Raw genomic sequence first — 19,509 nt, forward strand, 5'->3', positions numbered from 1 at the left:
ACATTAATTTACACTAAGTAGGTGGCAAACAGGAGGTGGCATTTACTGTGAGCGGATTGGGTGACAGGGGAATTCTTTCCGCCCATTATCAGTTACAACACATCAGTACGTGTCACCAAGTGGGGAATTTAGGAGATGTTCTACAAAAAGCCAAGTCGAGCATCACGTTCTCGCCCTACTTTCATCATTTTCACGTCTTCTTAATTCCGGGATTCAGTTGCTTCTGTATTCACACCACTCCCCTTTGTAGACCTTTCCACACGAGCAGATGGCCTCCTTAGACCTGCTCCCCGACATCTCTCCTTCTCTCCCCTCCTCACTCTGATTCTCTGCCTTCCTCTATTTCTCCCTCATTCTCACCATCTCTCTTTCTCCCGCTCCCTGGAAGACTGCATAGTTTTATACCGTTTTTCTTTGATTTCCCTTTATGAGCAGATTTCAGAGGAAATTAACATTTACAGTACAGAGCCAGCCAGAGTGGGAGAGAGAGCGTCTTTTCCCTGAGGACTACTACTTACAGCACGAAAGGATCATCATGCATTTTTATCAAATTGCAGCATATATTTAGCCCTTTACTGTTTACTGTACTCTACTTTCCATCCGCAACCCAACAACAATTTTCCCTCAAGGCACCAAGAGATCCCCTTAAGACTATTTGTCTCTGAAGTTACTGCAGCTGTGTGAGCTGACACGCACAATATCTCACTCACTGTTTCTCTCACTTATGTTTCTCTCACTCACTGTTTCTCTCACACTATCCAAAAGCTGCTTATTCATTAGCATACTGCTAACTGATACTAAATTAAGAAGAGGAGAGGAGGAGAGGAGAGGAGAGGAGAGGAGAGGAGAGGAGAGGAGAGGAGGGAGAGGAGAGGAGGCACCACAGTGAACTCTCTGTCTTTTGGGCACAAGGTCTTGCCATCTGACACCTGCCACTGAGTGGGCATGAATCCTCTTTCTGTTTGGCAGGAAGTAGAGGGCAGCAAACAGGAACTCAAAGCAGGGAGTGTATCATATGTAGATTCCACAGGCCACAGGAAAAGGCTGCCTTTAGTATCTGTGATGAAGCCTGGCCAGGAGAGCACCTGCCTTCCCAACAGACCCTTTGAGAGGACATGCAGCCATGATGAGGCCTCTGAATGTCAATTCAACTACCAGATGTCTCAAAATAAGCACAAACACTACCAGCCATTTTGCTCTGGCTCTTTCAGTAGACATGAGAGCTTGGCTTCAGGTACAGCCCCAACAGCCCCAATTGGGAAAACAAGGCAATAGCCTTATGCTCTGCACCTTTGCCATTACACTGCCGTAAACAAGGTATGGACTAACAAAATATTTTAGATTTGTTTTATTTGAGCTCAAACACCAAAAACTGGATAATGACACATCAAACAAATTATCCAGACAACTCAGTGATTGTGTAAAGGTCTAGCAGTAGGGGAGGGGGAGAGCATAGGCGAGTGAATGAGTAAGCGAGTGAGTTGAGCGTGAACACTGATGAGGACGGCCATAGAGACGCAGTGTGCCTGCTTGCACAGGAAGCCATTCAAACCAAACACACACAGATGTTCAAAAACTCCCTCCCACCCCACCAAACGCTGCGCAGGTGACACTCCCTGGCAGGGCAACCGTGAGTGTAACTCAGTAGATAGGAAACTCATTTAGCCACAGCCAAATGCACACCCACCATTACCCGCCCATCATTACACACCCACCAGTACACACACACACCATTACACACCCACCATTACACACCCACCATTACACACCCTCCACTACACACACATGCATGAGTGCGCGCACACTGAACCGTTGAAATACTGAGACATGTACCCTTACATGCTGACCACATCGCTCACGTCGTGTGCGCGAGAGTTGCAAAATGAATTTCAAACATACATGTTATTCAATTATTGCACCCACACCGCTCGCGCGCGCCAACGAGCTTCTGCGTTGCCATGCACTAAAATAGAAGTCAGTTCTATTTGTGACACTGATCGCGGTGCAAGTCCTGCCTCTCCCATCTCCTCATTGGTTTATAGAAGCAGATACCCACGTGCCATCTCCTCATTGGTTATACCCACGTGGGTGATTGAAAGATGAACTGAGTTCGGGCGTTCGTCGTGGTAACTATGAAAGTTAGATGCCAATCGCCATATAAAGTCCAAAGAAGAAAAGGCCTGGAAGGAGGAGAGATGACTAGAAACGATTCGGTTGACCGTTTTATGTGTGGATTAATTGTCGGAGTAGAGGACCTTCTGCATTTCAGGTAAAATAACAACTCAATGTTTATATCCCAGGACAAATTTGCAAGCTACAGCAAACTAGCTAAACAGGACAAATTAGTTAGCAGCTGCAAGCTAGCTAGCTAAATTGCCATAAATGTTTAATGCTTTTCGACATGTCCCCAAATTACTATAATTTGTTCAGAGTTTGTTTTAATATTTCAACCGGCGTGTCGTGATCGCGCATGCACGCGGCCGGTTTGGGTATGGTGTAACACACATGCAAATGTTCTCACACACAAATATACAGTGTGTAGATGCATGCTTGCATTGGTAGTCTCCCTGTTCTTAATCTACCTTTTCAGTTTCATAGTGACCATCAGGTTTACAGTGAACCTCATCCAATGTCAAGTAAACGGTATATGCATCTAAAATCAGTTACAGATTAGAAGGTTCCTGATGAGAATATGCATGAGCCTCACACAGACAGTGAGCATAAGTTCAAACCAAAAATACTTTTTGAGTGTGTGAATCTGACGGTATAAACTGCAAACTGTCACACTAATAATATCTTCAGTCCTTGTGAAGTGTCTATCCGGAGGGAAAAAACACTGTTTAATGTTATAGCACGACTCTAACGAGACGACTGCATTTAGTTGAACCCATTATTTTCAAATGCCTGCATCGTATGGAGAAATAACTACCCACCGCTATCCAGCCGGAGGACGGCCAAATAAGAGAAGTATTGTATCTGAATAACACCAGCAGAGAGACCAAAATAATTGGAATGAACAGATATGCTGCAGCTACACTTTAGCATCTGCGGCCCTGCAAACCAAATTGAATACGGCAACGTGCAATTAAATTATATTACATTTCTCCAAGACAAGTATTTTTTTATTGTCTATTATAACATCTGACAAAATGAATAAAATCAGAACCCATCAGAAAATATGAATATAAAACCGATTTGGTTTTCAGAAGATAAAGTAGTAAAGATCATGGGGCATCATTGTAAGTTGACTCTAGGTCATAGAGGGTTCTGCATGATACTTCAACATTCTATGACAGCCATGTTAGTGCCCCATTAACAAGACATAGATAATATCTAAATAATGCTATGTAACTGAATGTCTAGAATTAAAACCATTTTCAACCTTCTAAAAGTTAGCCCAGCTCTGTAAATACATGGTTCTGGTCTTGAACAATGTACTGGAACACATTACATAGCTAGAAGCAGCTAGCCGCTAACCCGTTGGGGCCTTCCTGGGAAGTGCAAACGTGCAGATTTTTTTTCCCGCCTGGTCATCAATTTGATTGGTCACAGACTATTCCAGACATTTCCTGCCGGAACTGTGTTAAGCAGGCCACAATCAATTCCCCTTCTTACTAGTCTCTCATCCCTTTATCCCCAAGGCAATCTGAAATGTGTCTGTCTGTGCCATGTTCCTGAAAACAGCTGTTCTAATTGCCACATGGGTTGGGTAGGTTACTTTCTAAATGTAATCTGTTACAGTTACTAGTTACCTGTCCAAAAGTTCTTGCACTTCTTGAATTAAACCATTATTGGGTTCAAATACACATTTAGATTTGCGAAGAGCCATCCACAACAACCACAATCTGTAAGCCGCAAATAGCTAAATGAGAGAGCAGAAGTGTGATTCACATCAATACGCTATGTAGATATCAATAATAAGTTATATGCGTATAGCCGTAGACTACACCACTGCTGCCATCCTTACCTCCAAGTGTTTATTCAAGTTGGATAATGTTTGGGTAATGTTTGGATGCCGGCAGCAGTCACACCATTGGAAGACATAGCTTGGACTGTAGCCTACAAAAGCCTATTCCTGCTCTTTTCCAGCGATCCAACACATTTGGTGTGTCATCATAGTGGTCTCTGACTCGCTCAGGTGATAAAACTTAAACTTGCGTATTTTTTCAATGCTCTTTTGAATGTCATTGAGAGAACAGAGAAGTGTAAACGTTTTTTTCCGCAAACATTCTTACTGAATAAAAAGTAATCCTCAACGTAATCACGTAGGTTTTCAAAAGTATCTGTAATTTGATTACAATATTTTTGCAGGTAACATAACTAATTACAGTTGCTGTTTTTTTGTAATCCCTTACATGTTATGGATTACATGTAATCTGTTACTCCCCAACCCTGATTGTCACTCATCAGAGCTTTAGCATCTCAGAATAAACATAGCCAAAGTGACTACAAAGAAAAGGCCATAAATCATGAAAACAATTATTTTGGGGGACAAATTATTTTACAGTACCACATAAAATTACTAAAAAGCCAAACATCGCCCAAGTGATAAAACAAATCAGCACGCACACAGTAAATCTGAAATCTCAGACAGACAAGTCATTGAATGGCGAATAAGAGAGAAGAAATGTTCTGACAAGAACTTCTGAATGTAGTTAGCTACAGTATATCTGAGGCTGACCAATGAAAACTGTTGAGGCATGGAATGTAAGCAACCTATGAGGTGAACATTGTCACGAATCACTCGAGCACACACATCTAACGAGATTACACTGTAGAAACACATTCCCCATATTGGGTCCCAATTCCAAACTACACCTACCACACTCCAATCTGTTGTTGCTGACAGTAAAGTGACAGTGAAGTGAAACAAAAGGCACCCCATTCCCTATATAGTGCACTACTTTTGACCAGAGCCATATGAGCCCTGGTCAAAAGTAGTGCACTACATAGGGAATAGGCTGCCATTTGGGACGCAGTGACTCACCATTGACTGTGAGCTGCACCCAGCTGCCATTGTGGAAGGTGTTGTATTGCTGCTCCAGCATCAGAACCCTACACTCATACCAGCCCTGGTCCTCTGAGCGCACTGGGTCAATCTGAAGAGACGCCTTCCCATGCAGGCTGGCTCTACCTGGGGTGGGAGAGAAGAACACAGGGAGGGTCAGGAGTCAGGACCATAAAATTTGAGTAGATCCAAACGGTACACACAATATGGCCAGCAGTGTACCCACAGAGCACCATGAACATGGACACCAATCAGTATGATACGCATATCTAAACATGGATGAAGCTTACACAGCTCTTTCATTATTCCACTGACTGTTCAATTCATTAATGACACTACAGTATCACACGCAGAATCCACATCAACATACTGACATACCGCTGACACAGACATCACACAGCAGAAGAAAAACGTAGCTAATCTGCCAATAGCATCTTCTCTGGGTCTCTGTGGCCTGAGATGGTGCTGTTAGATAACCCCTAACCTATCCAGTATTAGGATTAATGGATAACATTACACATCTCCTCTCCCCCCTCTACCCCCCCCCCCCCCCCCCCCCCTACCTGATGAAGCACAGGGCTTGGAATAGGAAAGCACTCCATGTCAAATAGTGAAAAAGACTGTCTTTTCTTTGAAAGCTCAGGAGATAAAGAGGAAATCTAAAAGTAGGAAGTCATGTCACAGAGAATGAGCGAAGTTGAGGAAACCAGGCATGTTGAAATCTGTCTCACAGCTTCCAACCCACTGCACCAACACGGCTTCTGCTACAGCCCTGACAGTCAAGCCGGATGAACAGACTGAAACACTCAAACCTCTGTTAGAGCCGTGCCCTGGTACAAAGATCCTTTTCCAAACTTTGAGTTGTATATACAAGCCTTCGTAAAGTATTCAAACCCAATGACTTTTTCCACAATTTGTTAGGTTACAGCATTATTCTAAAATCAATTAAATAGTTTTTTCCCTCATCAATCTCCCACAATACCATATAACGACAAAGCAAAAACAGGTTTTTAGAAAAATGTGCATATTTATAAAAAAATAATAATAATAATAATATCACATTTACATAAGTATTCAGACCCTTTATTTACTCAGTACTTTTTGAAGCGCTTTTGGCAATGATTACAGCCTCGAGTCTTCATGGGGGTGACGCTAAAAGATTGGCACACCTGTATTTGGGGAGTTTCTTTCATTCTTCTCTGCAGATCCTCTTAAGCTCTGTCAGGTTGGATGGGGAGCGTTGCTGCACAGCTATTTTCAGGTCTCTCCAGAGATGTTGGATCGGGTTCAAGTCCGGGCTCTGGCTGGGCCACTCAAGGACATTCAGAGACTTGTCCCAAAGACACGCCTGATTTGTCTTGGCTGTGCTTAGGGACATTGCCCTGTTGGAAGGTGAAGCTTCGCCCCAGTCTGAGGTCCTGAGCGCTCTGGAGCAGGTTTTCATCAAGGATCTCTCTGTACTGCTCTGTTCACATTTCCCTCGATCCTGACTAGTCTCCCTGTCCCTGCCGCTGAAAGACATCCCCACAGCAGTATGCTGCCATTAACATGCTTCACTGTAGGGATGCTGCCAGTTTTCCTCCAGACGTGACGCTTGGTATTCAAGACAGAGTTCAATCTTGGTTTCATCAGACCAGAGAATCTTGTTTCTCATAGTCTGTGAGACTTTTACCAAACTCCAAGCGGGCTGTCATGTGCTTTTTACTGAGGAGTGGCTTCCATCTGGCCACTCTACCATAAAAGCCTGATTGGTGGAGTGCTGCAGAGATGGTTGTCCTTCTGGAAGGTACTCCTATCTCCACAGAGGAACTGTGGAGATCTGTCAGAGTGACCATCGGGTTCTTGGTCACCTCCCTGACTGAGGCCCTTCTCCCCTGATTGCTCAGTTTGGCCGGGCGGCCAACTCTAGGAAGAGTCTAGGTGGTTCCAAACTTCTTCCATTTGAGAATGGTATTTCTGTTTTTAAGTTTTTATAAATTTGCAAACATTTTCACTTTGTCATTATGGGTTATTGTGTGTAGATTGCTGATATTCTTTTTTTATTTAATCCATTTTAGAATGAGACTGTAACGTAACAAAATGTGGAAAAAGTGAAGAGGTCTGAATACTTTCCGAATGCAATGTATGTCCTGTAAGTACTGTTGCTTGTTTGTTCATTTTGAATGTCAGGTAAACATATTGGTGTCGAGGGCGGGTTGGATTGGTCTTCCAGCAGCGCTGCATATAGATGCAATAGATAGCCTCTCCCCGGGACGGCTGCCATACCTGGGGAAGAAAATGGTGGGTTTTTGTTGAGCAGGAAATCGATAAGGCAAAGGGAAGAAGGTAGAGGGAAGGGGGAGACTGCAGTCTTGCAGTAATAAGGCAAGGCTTTAAAAGTCAGGTCTATTTTTGCCCGGGTGATGAAGTGCTGAGTTGTGTGAGTAGTGGCGTGAAGGGTAGGGATCGACCTCAGGTTCAATCTGTCACCGAGTGAGAGTTGTGCTGTAAACAGAGTTAACAATACTGTATCCACATCAAGACCAGCCCTTCCAGGGGATTCACACATACTGTAATCTAACACTACAGCTGCCTACAGTGAATATGGCCCTCTGGGTTTGTTCATATCACACATGGGCTTCGATCCATTGCACTGCTGCAATAGCTATAGAGAGAGCAGAGGAGAATAGAGCTAAAGAGAGCCATGCAGCTAAACTTTCAGTTCTTTAAAGACCATAATCCCTCTGCAGGCTTTTCACTGGCTCTGATTGGAGGAGAGACTGGGAATTGGGTTTGGGAGATGTAAGACCAGCCTAGCCCCAAAAAACTAAATATCATACAGTATCTGAATTATTGATTGTTTCTTTGCTTGAGTTGGTGCAAAAATAGCTGATTTTAAATGTTAGATTTGCATATCACCTTGGGCAACTGGCTAACACACTAGAGGAGGAGCACTCCATTTCTTTCTTGCACTGAATAAGACACTTGCCCAAGCGTAATACTCAGTCGAAAAGTAAAAGTCTGTATTTTCCTTGCAAGAGAGAGGTTTGCCACCCCCAATACACTTGAACATAAATACAACCTATATACAATTTGTACCATAACATCATTATTTAACAGCATCTAAGATTGTAAAAGATCCCTTGTAAAAGATAAGGTCATAGTGGAATTAGAAAATAGACTGCATTCTTCAACTATGCCGATGTAAAGCTCACAGACACAGAGAGTCATGAGAAGCTAGCTTACCCCCACATACGAGCTCTGCTACTGTAAAAGGCAATCCGAAACCTCTCATCTCCATCATGAATGCATTTAGACCCAGAAATATAGGTTAAATACAGTACATCAAGACCCAGAAATGTAGGCTGAGCACAGTACATTGACTGCCTTGCAGGACTAGCCAGTCTAGCCGGGCAATGACAGTACATTTAGTCTCTGTTCCACCCAGATTAATTATTTATTTGGTGAGAAATGGGAAATGGGGATTAATGGAAATAGCTAGCCAGGCAGATCTTAAAAAGTATGTGTGTGTGTTTGTGTGTGTGCGTGTGTTAGGCAGCAGGCTACTCTGGCATGAGGAGTTTGGAAGGCTTGGCTCTTACCGGTGTACTATGGGTCAACATCAGGAGAGTAGAAGGCTTGGTTCTTACCGGTATACTCTGGGTCGACATGAGGAGGGTGGAAGCGGAAGCTGATGAAGAAGGGGATGGGCACTCCGAACTTGAACCACTCCACCACGTAGGGGGGCTGCTGGCCGTCCAGGGGAGGGGACACGTCACATCCCAGGATCACACTCTCTCCAGCGCGCGCCGTCAAAAACCGGGGCTCCTCTCTCACTCCGTGGGCACCTGGGGGAATAACGGGAGAGGGTCTTTTAACCAAAGAGCGTATCTTAGAGAAGGTGGGAGGTACTAATTCAGATACTGCATGTGCTGTACTGTTCTCTACCACTACAGCTGTGCTGTGCTGACCAAGCAGAGAAGACATCGTTGCTTAGTTGCCCAATGCCTATAAAACAGGTTATGTAGCTTGTCAAAAGTAAGATTGAGCAGCCCTGCCTACAGTGTTGGTGGCCCTTGTAGGTACATGGTACAGTGTTGGTGGCCCTTGTAGGTACTTCCATGGTTCTAGTACAGGACAGTCTGTCTCTGTACAGTTCCTGTGTTGTCATCTCTCCTGGTGAGACCGAGTTCTGTCTGAGGTGTAGGTCACCTACAGTACTATAACTTGCCAGGCCCAGGCAGTTCCATTGATCAGAGCTGGCTGCTGCTCATATGGGCTTCACTGTGAGCGTTACCAGGGCTGGGCTGGCGTTTGACAGCTGAAAGGTCAGCCTACCTCCTCAGCAGAACACTCACTCTGGGAATGAATTTTGTCCAGCTGCCTCCCCACCTCTGCTCTCACTGAGCCAGCTTGGATCTCTGGATCCCATCCGACAGACTGAGTATGGCCGCCCCTCTGCCCTCTCTCCCCTCGCCCTGGGGGGAACATCACTTCAGGGATCAAGAGACATGCTAACGATTCACTCGACAGAAATACTGGCTGAATAACTTTCATTAACACTATCACTTGCATTATGGCTGCTAATGTTTTCAGGAAGTACAGCATCCAAGTTTAGTAGTGGCAAAGAAAGGCTACGCCTCAGGATGGGGAAAAGGTAGCAGTACGATTCTCTAGGTAGTTTCTGTAATGGAACTGTGTTGTGTGTGTAAATCATTGTCAGTGTTGTGTAAAATAGGAAATGCTACGGTTTCCATTGTTCCTTTACAATTAAACACCCTCAACCTAAAACCCCAAATATTTTCTTCCATTCCTTTTCTTTCAGTGATAATGCCCCTTTACCTCTATATCAGGCTCCACCCCTGAAGGTCCTATGCATCAGTCAGTGATTGTGTTTACCAGTTTAATCTGCTTTATCCGGTGGAAGAGTTAATCCTCTTTATTTGATTTAGCCAGCACAGCTTTTGGATTGAAACAGAGCATAATTAATCAAATTACACTTTCTGTTAAAGTGGAGATGTGGTCTACCAGTCACAGGCCTTACTCCTGGAATCTGCCATTGTGTCTCTCTGGTAAGCGATGCAAAAAACAGCAGTGTAAAAATCCATGGCTTAGTGTTAATGACCAGCCCACTGGAACACGTGCCATACGCCGAGTAACTGGACCTTGCACATGACCACAATACAGCCTGTAGCTAAGACCTAAAGCCAAAGCTAAACAAACCAGCAACACAGCCTACACAAGCATTAGAAAATATACGGAGGCTAAGTAGCCTACAAGCTAGACTCAAAGAGACCACTTACAGGGAAGGGAATGAGTAAAGAGCACCTATAACCTATAATAAAGCTAAATATGCATATACTTATCATGCTTATTGAAAGTACAAATGTGGCACTTTCAGTGTAAATTCTAACTGGTAATGGTACAAAGCAACCGCGCTGACACTGTGATAAGATGCAGGAAATAGAAGGAGAACATCAGTAGCATCAGTTGCATCTGATGCATCAGTGACAGAGAGAAAACTAAGTGGTGATGGCTGAAGGGTGGTAGACATGGTAGAGGAGACTGAGTGGTGATGGCTGGAGGGCTGTAGTCATGGTAGAGGAGACTGAGTGGTGATGGCTGGAGGGTGGTAGACATGGTAGAGTAGACTGAGTGGTGATGGCTGAAGGGTGGTAGACATGGTAGAGGGGACTGAGTGGTGATGGCTGGAGGGCTGTAGCCATGGTAGAGGAGACTGAGTGGTGATGGCTGGAGGGCTGTAGTCATGGTAGAGGAGACTGAGTGGTGATGGCTGGAGGGTGGTAGACATGGTAGAGTAGACTGAGTGGTGATGGCTGAAGGGTGGTAGACATGGTAGAGGGGACTGAGTGGTGATGGCTGAAGGGTGGTAGACATGGTAGAGGGGACTGAGTGGTGATGGCTGAAGGGTGGTAGACATGGTAGAGGAGACTGAGTGGTGATGGCTGGAGGGCTGTAGTCATGGTAGAGGAGACTGAGTGGTGATGGCTGGAGGGTGGTAGACATGGTAGAGTAGACTGAGTGGTGATGGCTGAAGGGTGGTAGACATGGTAGAGGGGACTGAGTGGTGATGGCTGGAGGGCTGTAGTCATGGTAGAGGAGACTGAGTGGTGATGGCTTGAGGGTGGTAGACATGGTAGAGTAGACTGAGTGGTGATGGCTGGAGGGCAGTAGATATGGTAGAGGGGACTGAGTGGCAATGGCTGGAGGACTGAGTGAGAGGAGACTGAGTGGTGATGGCTGGAGGGTGGTAGACATGGTAGAGGAGACTGAGTGGTGATGGCTGGAGGGCTGTAGTCATGGTAGAGGAGACTGAGTGGTGATGGCTTGAGGGTGGTAGACATGGTAGAGTAGACTGAGTGGTGATGGCTGGAGGGCAGTAGATATGGTAGAGGGGACTGAGTGGCAATGGCTGGAGGACTGAGTGAGAGGAGACTGAGTGGTGATGGCTGGAGGGTGGTAGACATGGTAGAGGAGACTGAGTGGTGATGGCTGGAGGGTGGTAGACATGGTGCCGCTGCTCCACAGACCGTAAACACCATGACCGAATGTGCTTGTGTGGAAAGCTGTTCCCCCCACTCTGCTTCTGTCGCACAACAAAATCACATGAGCCCTGCAGGACCCGACCCGTACTAATGAAGTCTCCTTCACTCTGTCAGTTCACACCACACCCACTTAAGATCTTACTTTGAACTGACTTTGAAGAGCTATACATGCATTAACTAATTCAGTCTCCATTGAAATTGTTGCTAACTTGTTGAGTCGATTACATTTAGCCTTCACCTTTACACACGCCTGAACACCCCTATTTATAACACCTTCATTACATATTAGTTGTGCAGCATACATTACACACCCCATATTTCGATCATAGACTACTCCTATCTCCTCTCAGTTTTCACAGCACCCTTTTACTGTGTGTTGGAGCTGCCTAATGACTGGATCTATGTTCAGAAAACGAATCTATTCATTTGGAGAATCTATTCATTTGGAGAATCTATTCAGCAGTCTGTGACGGACAACACTGTATTTTTCTGTAGAAGACTTATCAGAGAATTCAATACTCAGTTACCTGAAATCGTGCCCTCTTTTATCAATTTAAAATATGTTTATTGACTCAACATGTGTCTTCCACACTAATAGATTATAAGGCATCTAGATAGTTTGGATTACATATAAGATGATCAACAACTGTAACCCATGAGCAAGAGAAAAGCAATACATTACATGGGCTACTTTACAAACACTGGTTAAGCTAAATGAGCCTCTTGCCGGAAAACCACATGATTTCACATGAAAGCACATTATTTTATTTTTTTTCCATCGTTGTCAGTGATCAGGCCTACCACTGTTGTGTCGTCGGCAAACTTAATGATGGTGTTGGAATCGTGCTTGGCCATGCAGTCACGGGTGAACAGGGAATATAACAGGAGACTGAGCACGCACCCCTGAGGGGACTCTGGCAGATGTGTTGTTACCTACCCTTACCACCTGGGTGGCGGCCTGTTAGGAAGTTGCAGAGGGAGGTGTTTAGTCCCAGGGTCCTTAGCTTAGTGATGAGCTTTGAGGGCACTATGGTGTTGAATGCTGAGCTGTAGTCAATGAATAGCATTCTTACATAGGTGTTCCTTTTGTCCAGGTTGGAAAAGGCAGTGTGGAGTGCAATAGAGATTGCATCATCTGTGGGTTTGTTGGGGCGGTATGCAAATTGGAGCGGGTCTAGGTTTTCTGGGATAATGGTGTTGATATGAGCCATGACCAGCCTTTCAAAGTACTTTATATCTACAGATGTGAGTGCTACGGGTCGGTCATTTAGGCCGGTTACCTTGGTGTTCTTGTGCACAGGGACTATGGTGGTCTGCTTGAAACATGTTGATATTGCAGACTCGGTCAGGGACAGGTTGAAAATGTCCTTCAAGACACTTGTCAGCTGGTCAGCGCATGCTCGGGGTACACGTCCTGGTAATCCGTCTGGCCATGCGGCTTTGTGAATGTTGACCTGTTTAAAGGTCTTACTCACATCGGTTATGGAGAGAGTGATAACGCAGCATAGAAGTTATTTAGTTCGTCTGGTAGGCTCATGTCACTGGGCAGCTCGCGGATGTGCTTCCTTTTGTAGTCCGTAATAATTTGCAAGCCCTGCCACATCCGGCGAGCATCGGAGGCGGTGTAGTACGATTCAATCTTCGTCCTTTATTGACGATTTGCCTGTTTGATGGAGGGCATAGCGGGATTTATTATAAAAGTCCATCTCCCTGAAAGCAGCAGCTCTACCGTTTAGCTCAATGTGAATGTTGCCTGTAATCCATGGCTTCTGGTTGGGGAATGTACGTACAGTCACTGTGGGGACGACATCATTGATGCACTTATTGATGAAGTCAGTGACTGATGTGGTGTACTCCTCAATGCCATTGGAAGAATCCCGGAACATATTCCAGTCAGTGCTAGCAAAACAGTCCTGTAGCTTAGCATCTGCGCCCTCTGACCACTTCCTTATCAAGCGAGTCACTCGTACTTCCTGCTTTAGTTTTTGCTTGTAAGCAGGAATCAGAATGATAGTTATGGTCAGATTTGCCAAATATAGGGTGGGGGAGAGCTTTGTACACATTTCTGTGTGTGGAGTAAAGGTGGTCTAGAGTTGTTTTCCTCTGGTTGCACATTTAACATGCTGGTAGAAATGAGGTAAAATGGATTTAAGTTTCCTTGCATTAAAGTCCCCGGCCATTAGGAGCGCCGCCTCTGGATGTGCATTGTCCTGTTTGCTTATGGCCCTATACAGCTTGTTGAGTGCCGTCTTAGTGCCAGCATCGGTTTGTGGTGGTAAATTGACAGCTACAAAAAATATAGAATAAAACTCTTGGTAAATAGTGCGATCTACAGCTTATCATGAGATACTCAGGCGAGCAAAACTTTGAGACTTCCTTAATATTATGTTTTGTAAACGAGCTGTTATTTACAAATAGACACAGACAGCCACCCCTTGTCTTACCGGAGGCAGCTGTTCTATCTTGCAGATGGACCGAAAACCCAGCCAGCTGTATGTTATTCATGTTGTCGTTCAGCCACGACTCGGTGAAACATAAGATATTACAGTATTTAATGTCCCATTGGTAGGATATCCTTGATCGGAGCTCATTAATTTTGTTATCCAATGATTGCACGTTGGCTAATAGGGCTGATGGTAGAGGGGGTTTACTCATTCGCCTACGAACTCTCAGAAGGCAGTCCGACCTCCATCTTTTCTTCATGCAAATGATGGGGATTTGGGCCCGTTCCCGAGAAAGCAGTATATCCTTCGCTTCGGACTCGTTAAAGAAAAAATCTTTGTCAAGTTCGAGGTGAGTAATCGCTGTTCTGATGTCCAGAAGCGATGGTAGCAGCAACATTATATACATTTTTTTTTTTTTTTTAAGTTACAAACAACGCATGTACAACGTTTTCTTCTCTATTCATGCGTTCACATGTTTTTTACGTAAGGGACCAAGCAGGCCAAGTACTGAGGAGGTTGAGGAGGATAAAATATTATCCACATTGTTTGGCTTGAGAACTAAGTGCTGTCACATTATAAATCCTATACTCTATGCTTGGGGCACAGCAGTGCTGAAACCCATTGGTTCTCTGCAGACAGTTCAGGTTTCAGGAGCTCTTTTTGGATCCTTGTCGGCCTTCCCTGAGAGCAGTAAGTTCTGGGCAGAGGAATAGAGCAATGTAGGAATTACTATAAAGACCCATGATAATATACTGACTGGCTAATAACTCCCCAATCCCTTCATGAGATCATCACAAGGGGACAAGGTTCACTGATACCGCCGTTTTCATTTCCTTAATGGAGACACAGTGACCCGGTAGGGTTTATGGGAGCTTTTTCAAGGGAACATATTTACGCTGTCAACAAGACATAAATGCCAGCGGTGCAAATCATGATATAGGCCCTCCCTGTTCTAACCTCCACTACCTCTTCACAGGTTGAGCTTATCTCAAAGACCAGGTGTCATCACTGAGGCACCAATACATCTAACAAAAAGACCACAAGTCAATATATTATAGCCTGCCCTATATTAGTTTAGTAACAACCTTCTTAGACATCTAATTCAGAACTACTGTATGTTTTAATGTATCTAAACTAAGGCTGTGGCGGTCACGAAATTTCGACAGCCAAGGCAATTGACCGTTTATTAACATAAACACATTTAGTATCTCCTGGCTTTCACACACAGCCAACAAGTCACTGATGCAGACCTTTGGAACATCTACATTTTAAAAAGTCTAATAAATCCATGTAATATAGCCTACACCTTCACAATAAATACATTATTTATTTTAGACAGGTCTAAAAAGCATGATATGAAGAGAATGTAGTCTATTTCAGAAGAACAGAATAGCATACTCTGAGTTGTCCTTATGTTAGGTTCTGATCTGGCCATGACAAATGGCTTTGGGATTCACTAGTTAATTTAGCTGACAAGATTTGCTTAGAACTCTGTGGCATTATTTTATATTATTTTATAGTATGAAGAATACAGTTGAACAAAGTTGAATAAAATAGAAAGGATATTTTCTTCAAATGATTTGAGGGAGTGCGCACATGTGGTTATTCTGTGTTGAGCAGTTAACGAAGAAATAGATATTCCTATATGCTTAATTTAGAGTTATTAATTTAACTTTAGATGTTCTACAAATGTTGGGCTATTTGTTTTGATTTTTTATACATTGTAAGGCTGTATGATGCGACTCTAATGATGATTTGAAAAAAGAAACTTGAAAGGCATGAGCTCTGCTTTATTTTTTTTGTGCACGCTGTAGACACTACATCAGTCACTCATTCACAATTTGACAAGCACCTGATAATGCCTAGAATTTCATGGCGGCATCCCCTTTGTGTGGCTGTACTGCAGTCTATAAAAATCCATGCCTTTTGTAGTGTAGGGGCCTTTGTGCCATTCTCCCTGAGTGCTGCATGCACTCCATCACGTGATCGGGTCTTTCTCACAGGCTACAAGTGAAGACAGACACATCAGAGACGCAACTGCGCGTGTCCTTATCCAATTCCGAGGTGATTATTGAAGATATTGGAACTGTCCACATTTACTTTTCGTTAGCCAACCAGATGAGTAGGCCTAACGAACAGCAAAAGCACTAGCCTATGTCAATCTACTATCCCCCATAGAACAAAAGTCAACATATTCTATTCTATGCGAGAAATAAATATTCCAAACATAGTCTGGGACAGTTGTGCCAAATTAATACAACCACTAGCATCCCCCAAAAAATTGCATTCCAATGTGGCTGACGCAACAGATCAGAACGCTTAGCTTAAAATATTGATAAACTATTAGGCTATTTCTTCACATTAGAAGCGCAGCAATGCGCACATGGTAGTAGGCTATAAGCGAGAATGTTCCATTAGCGGAAAACACCATTATCAAAAGTGACGCAAATGCAATTCTGAATGTAATGCTTTTATTATAAAGGTGCCTTTTTATGGTGAAAATTATCTTCCCCAAAATTGAAATTCATGTGCTGCTTATGTATGCCAGTTAGTGTCACGGATCCCTCCGGAACTGTCATTACGCACACCTGGTCCCTATTCCCATTTGATTAGTAATTGTATAAGTGTACCCTTTGTTCACCATTGTCCTGTCGATTATTGTTTCAATGTCCGTTGGTCGATTGAGTACCTGTGCTGTGTTGTTATGGCTTTCGTGCGACGTGTACTGTGCAGATGATTACAGGTCTCATCCCGTGTGATAATCATTGTGCGATTGTGTATTTATTCAAGGTACTCCTCGCTTTTTTGTGTTTTGTATAGTGTTTGTTTGGTCTTTGTCCCCACGCCTGTACATGGCACGCTGTAATGTGTGTAAATAAAAAACACTATTACGCATTCATGCGCTTGTCTCCCGACCATTAATACTGACGTGACAGTTAGGCTCAACACCCCTTGTAAAGCAGAGTCATTTGCTTAATTTTAAGAAGTTATTTGGCCACTTTAGTTGTGATAGAAACCTTATTAAAACATATAGGCCCATGGTCTAGGCTACATGAGGTGTGATTAGAAAAAGTCGCAAAAAAAGGCATTGTTTCTTATGCTGGGCATCATTAATAATATATAATTTACAAGTGATAGGCTAATATTGTCACCTATCAGACTATTCTTGATTTAATATGTATATATACTAAATCATGTGTAAAATTTGTTTTGATTTAGAATGCACCATTATTATGCACCGTATCGAAACAGGGGCAGTGTAAAAAAAAATACATGTCATCTATGCACTTAAATAGTGAATGGCCAACGCTTTTCCCCTGGTTTATTTTCATGCAAGCCAGGTAGGCTGTACTCCTGTTGTAAATATAAGCAATGTGCTTAATATTAGGAAAGTTGAGAAATAAATATAGTAGGCTTAGCCTATAGAAAGCTGATGGGATCCACCTCTTTTTAGTAGTGTGTTTGATTCGATTTTTGAAAACATTTGCATTAATGTCAGAGTGATTAGAGGGACAATAGAGTGCTGAGTACCAGGCAGTTAGCAAGTTTGGTAGGCTACTAATGACCAGCATCAGAGCTTGGAGAAAACCTAATTACCATGACTAAACAGTCATGAGGAATTTGACTGCCTTCATGACTAGTGACCACCGGTGTGCGTAATACGGTCACCACAACAGCCCTAATCCTAACTCCTAACTACAACTAACAGTAGTGCTGATCCTGCTCAAAACAAATTCCTGAAGGGACGACTTTATCCAGTACACTATGCTGCTGTCTACATCTGTTAGGTAAATTAGCTAAATCAGAGGCAGTTCATGTCACAGAGTACAATGCCGGGCAATAATTCCAGATTTTGGCACCAGTTAAATAGGCAGGTTCACTACCAATACTAGACACAGTTACTCACTGCAAGCAGTCTCCTTCTGTTGCAGCTCACTTAATCAATAAAATACATCTATTCTGAGTCAATCAACATCTGTCCAGAGCAGAACCAAAATGTTCACAGTAGAACAGCATGTACAGTTAGGAGTTAAATACGCTGGAGATTCTAATCTGCCTTTTGAGCCGCAGTGACATGAAAAGTACTCTTTACTGTACTTGCAATAACGATCACATATTTGTGTGTGTGTGTGTGTGGACTCGCCATGCACATTGGGCTGTAATTATACCAGCTAGAACAATAGCCGTAAAATATTTTGACATTATCGAAGGCCAATGTGATAAGAGATAATTTACAATTTGAATAAATATAAATAATAAATGTACTACATTTGGAGCCCTTGTGGGGTTTTCATGTCACCCCAGGGTGCCTAAATCCTCTTCCTGACACTGACTCAATCTGTGACAAATCTACTATAAAAACATTACAAGGTAGAGGTTGGAGATGGTGATGGTGCAGGTGAAGGCCCCTCCTCCAGCCTCCCTACGCACAGCCCCTCCCAACTCCATGGGCACCGGAGCGGGACTGCTGGGAGATGGAACCGACAGAGCCCCCTCAGGATGTCCATGGATGACCAGCAGGTTATCCAACCGGATGGACAGATCCACCAGCTGGTCAAAGGTGATGGTGGCATCCCTGCAGGCCAACTCCCGTCGGACGTCCTCACGCAGGCTGCATCGATAGTGGTCGATGAGGGCCCTGTCGTTCCATCCTGCTCCGGCGGCCAAGTTCCAGAAGAGTCATTCCCCCGCCGCTCTACCTCCGGGCGGATATTCAAAGACGGCCCGGAATCGGCGGGTGAACTCCTCGAAGTGGTCCAACGCCGCGTCTTCCTCTCGCCACATGGTGTTTGCCCACTCCAGAGCTCTCCCCGAGAGGCATGAGATGAGGGCGGATATTCTCTCCCTTCCTGAGGGAGCTGGGTGAATGGTGGCCAGGTATAGGTTCAGTTGTAAAAGGAACCCCTGGCACTGTACAGCCGTCCCATCATACTCCCTGGAAGGGAGAGACGCATCCCACTGGAGCTGGATCCAGACAGGACGGGTAGAGGTAACCCCGGTTGTGCTGGTCGAGGCGCTGGAGAGACTTCCTGTCTCTCCCAGCGGTCCATGGTCTGGACAACGAGATCCATCATGGCACCGAGATGATGTAGCATTGCCGCATGTTCCTGGACGCGCTCCTCGACTCCTCTGACTGGGGTACCTGCTCCTGCTGACTCCATAGTTGGTGTAAGATTCCAGAGGGCGAGGAGCAGGGCGATCCGGCCGGCAACGGTGGAATTTTCGCAGCAGTTCAGGGTGCAACACATCAGCCAACGGAACCCAGCACCTCTCCTCCGGACCGTACCCCTCCCACTAGAAAGAGTGCTGAAAAGGTATGTGCCATTGAAATCCTTTTTTCTTTCTGAAGACAAAGGCCCTGTTGTCCTGTGAACAATGTTCGAAGATCCACTGACTGAACTTTGGCTGGCCTTTGTCCATGGAAACTTGACCGTATTCAGTGACATGATCAAGATGCTCGAAGGCTAGGACCGCTGTACTGTGGAGTCAGCTGCAATTCTGAGAAACATTG

At 44.3% G+C, this 19,509-nt stretch overlaps 1 protein-coding gene across 1 annotated transcript in view; it reads right to left on the reverse strand.

The window, feature by feature from the left end:
* Positions 1-19,509, reverse strand: part of LOC139386046 (protein turtle homolog B-like) — a 67,540-nt gene that overhangs the window by 36,913 nt on the left and 11,118 nt on the right. Inside the window, exons 2-3 of the mRNA XM_071131459.1 lie at positions 8,638-8,835; positions 4,988-5,134 (exon numbers count right to left, since the gene is read on the reverse strand). Of these exons, the coding sequence (XP_070987560.1) occupies positions 4,988-5,134; positions 8,638-8,835 (345 nt within the window). The remainder of the gene's footprint in view (positions 1-4,987; positions 5,135-8,637; positions 8,836-19,509) is intronic.

The sequence above is a fragment of the Oncorhynchus clarkii genome, chromosome 27 (genome assembly GCF_045791955.1).
Source record: "Oncorhynchus clarkii lewisi isolate Uvic-CL-2024 chromosome 27, UVic_Ocla_1.0, whole genome shotgun sequence".
NCBI classification, from domain to species: Eukaryota; Metazoa; Chordata; class Actinopteri; order Salmoniformes; family Salmonidae; genus Oncorhynchus; species Oncorhynchus clarkii.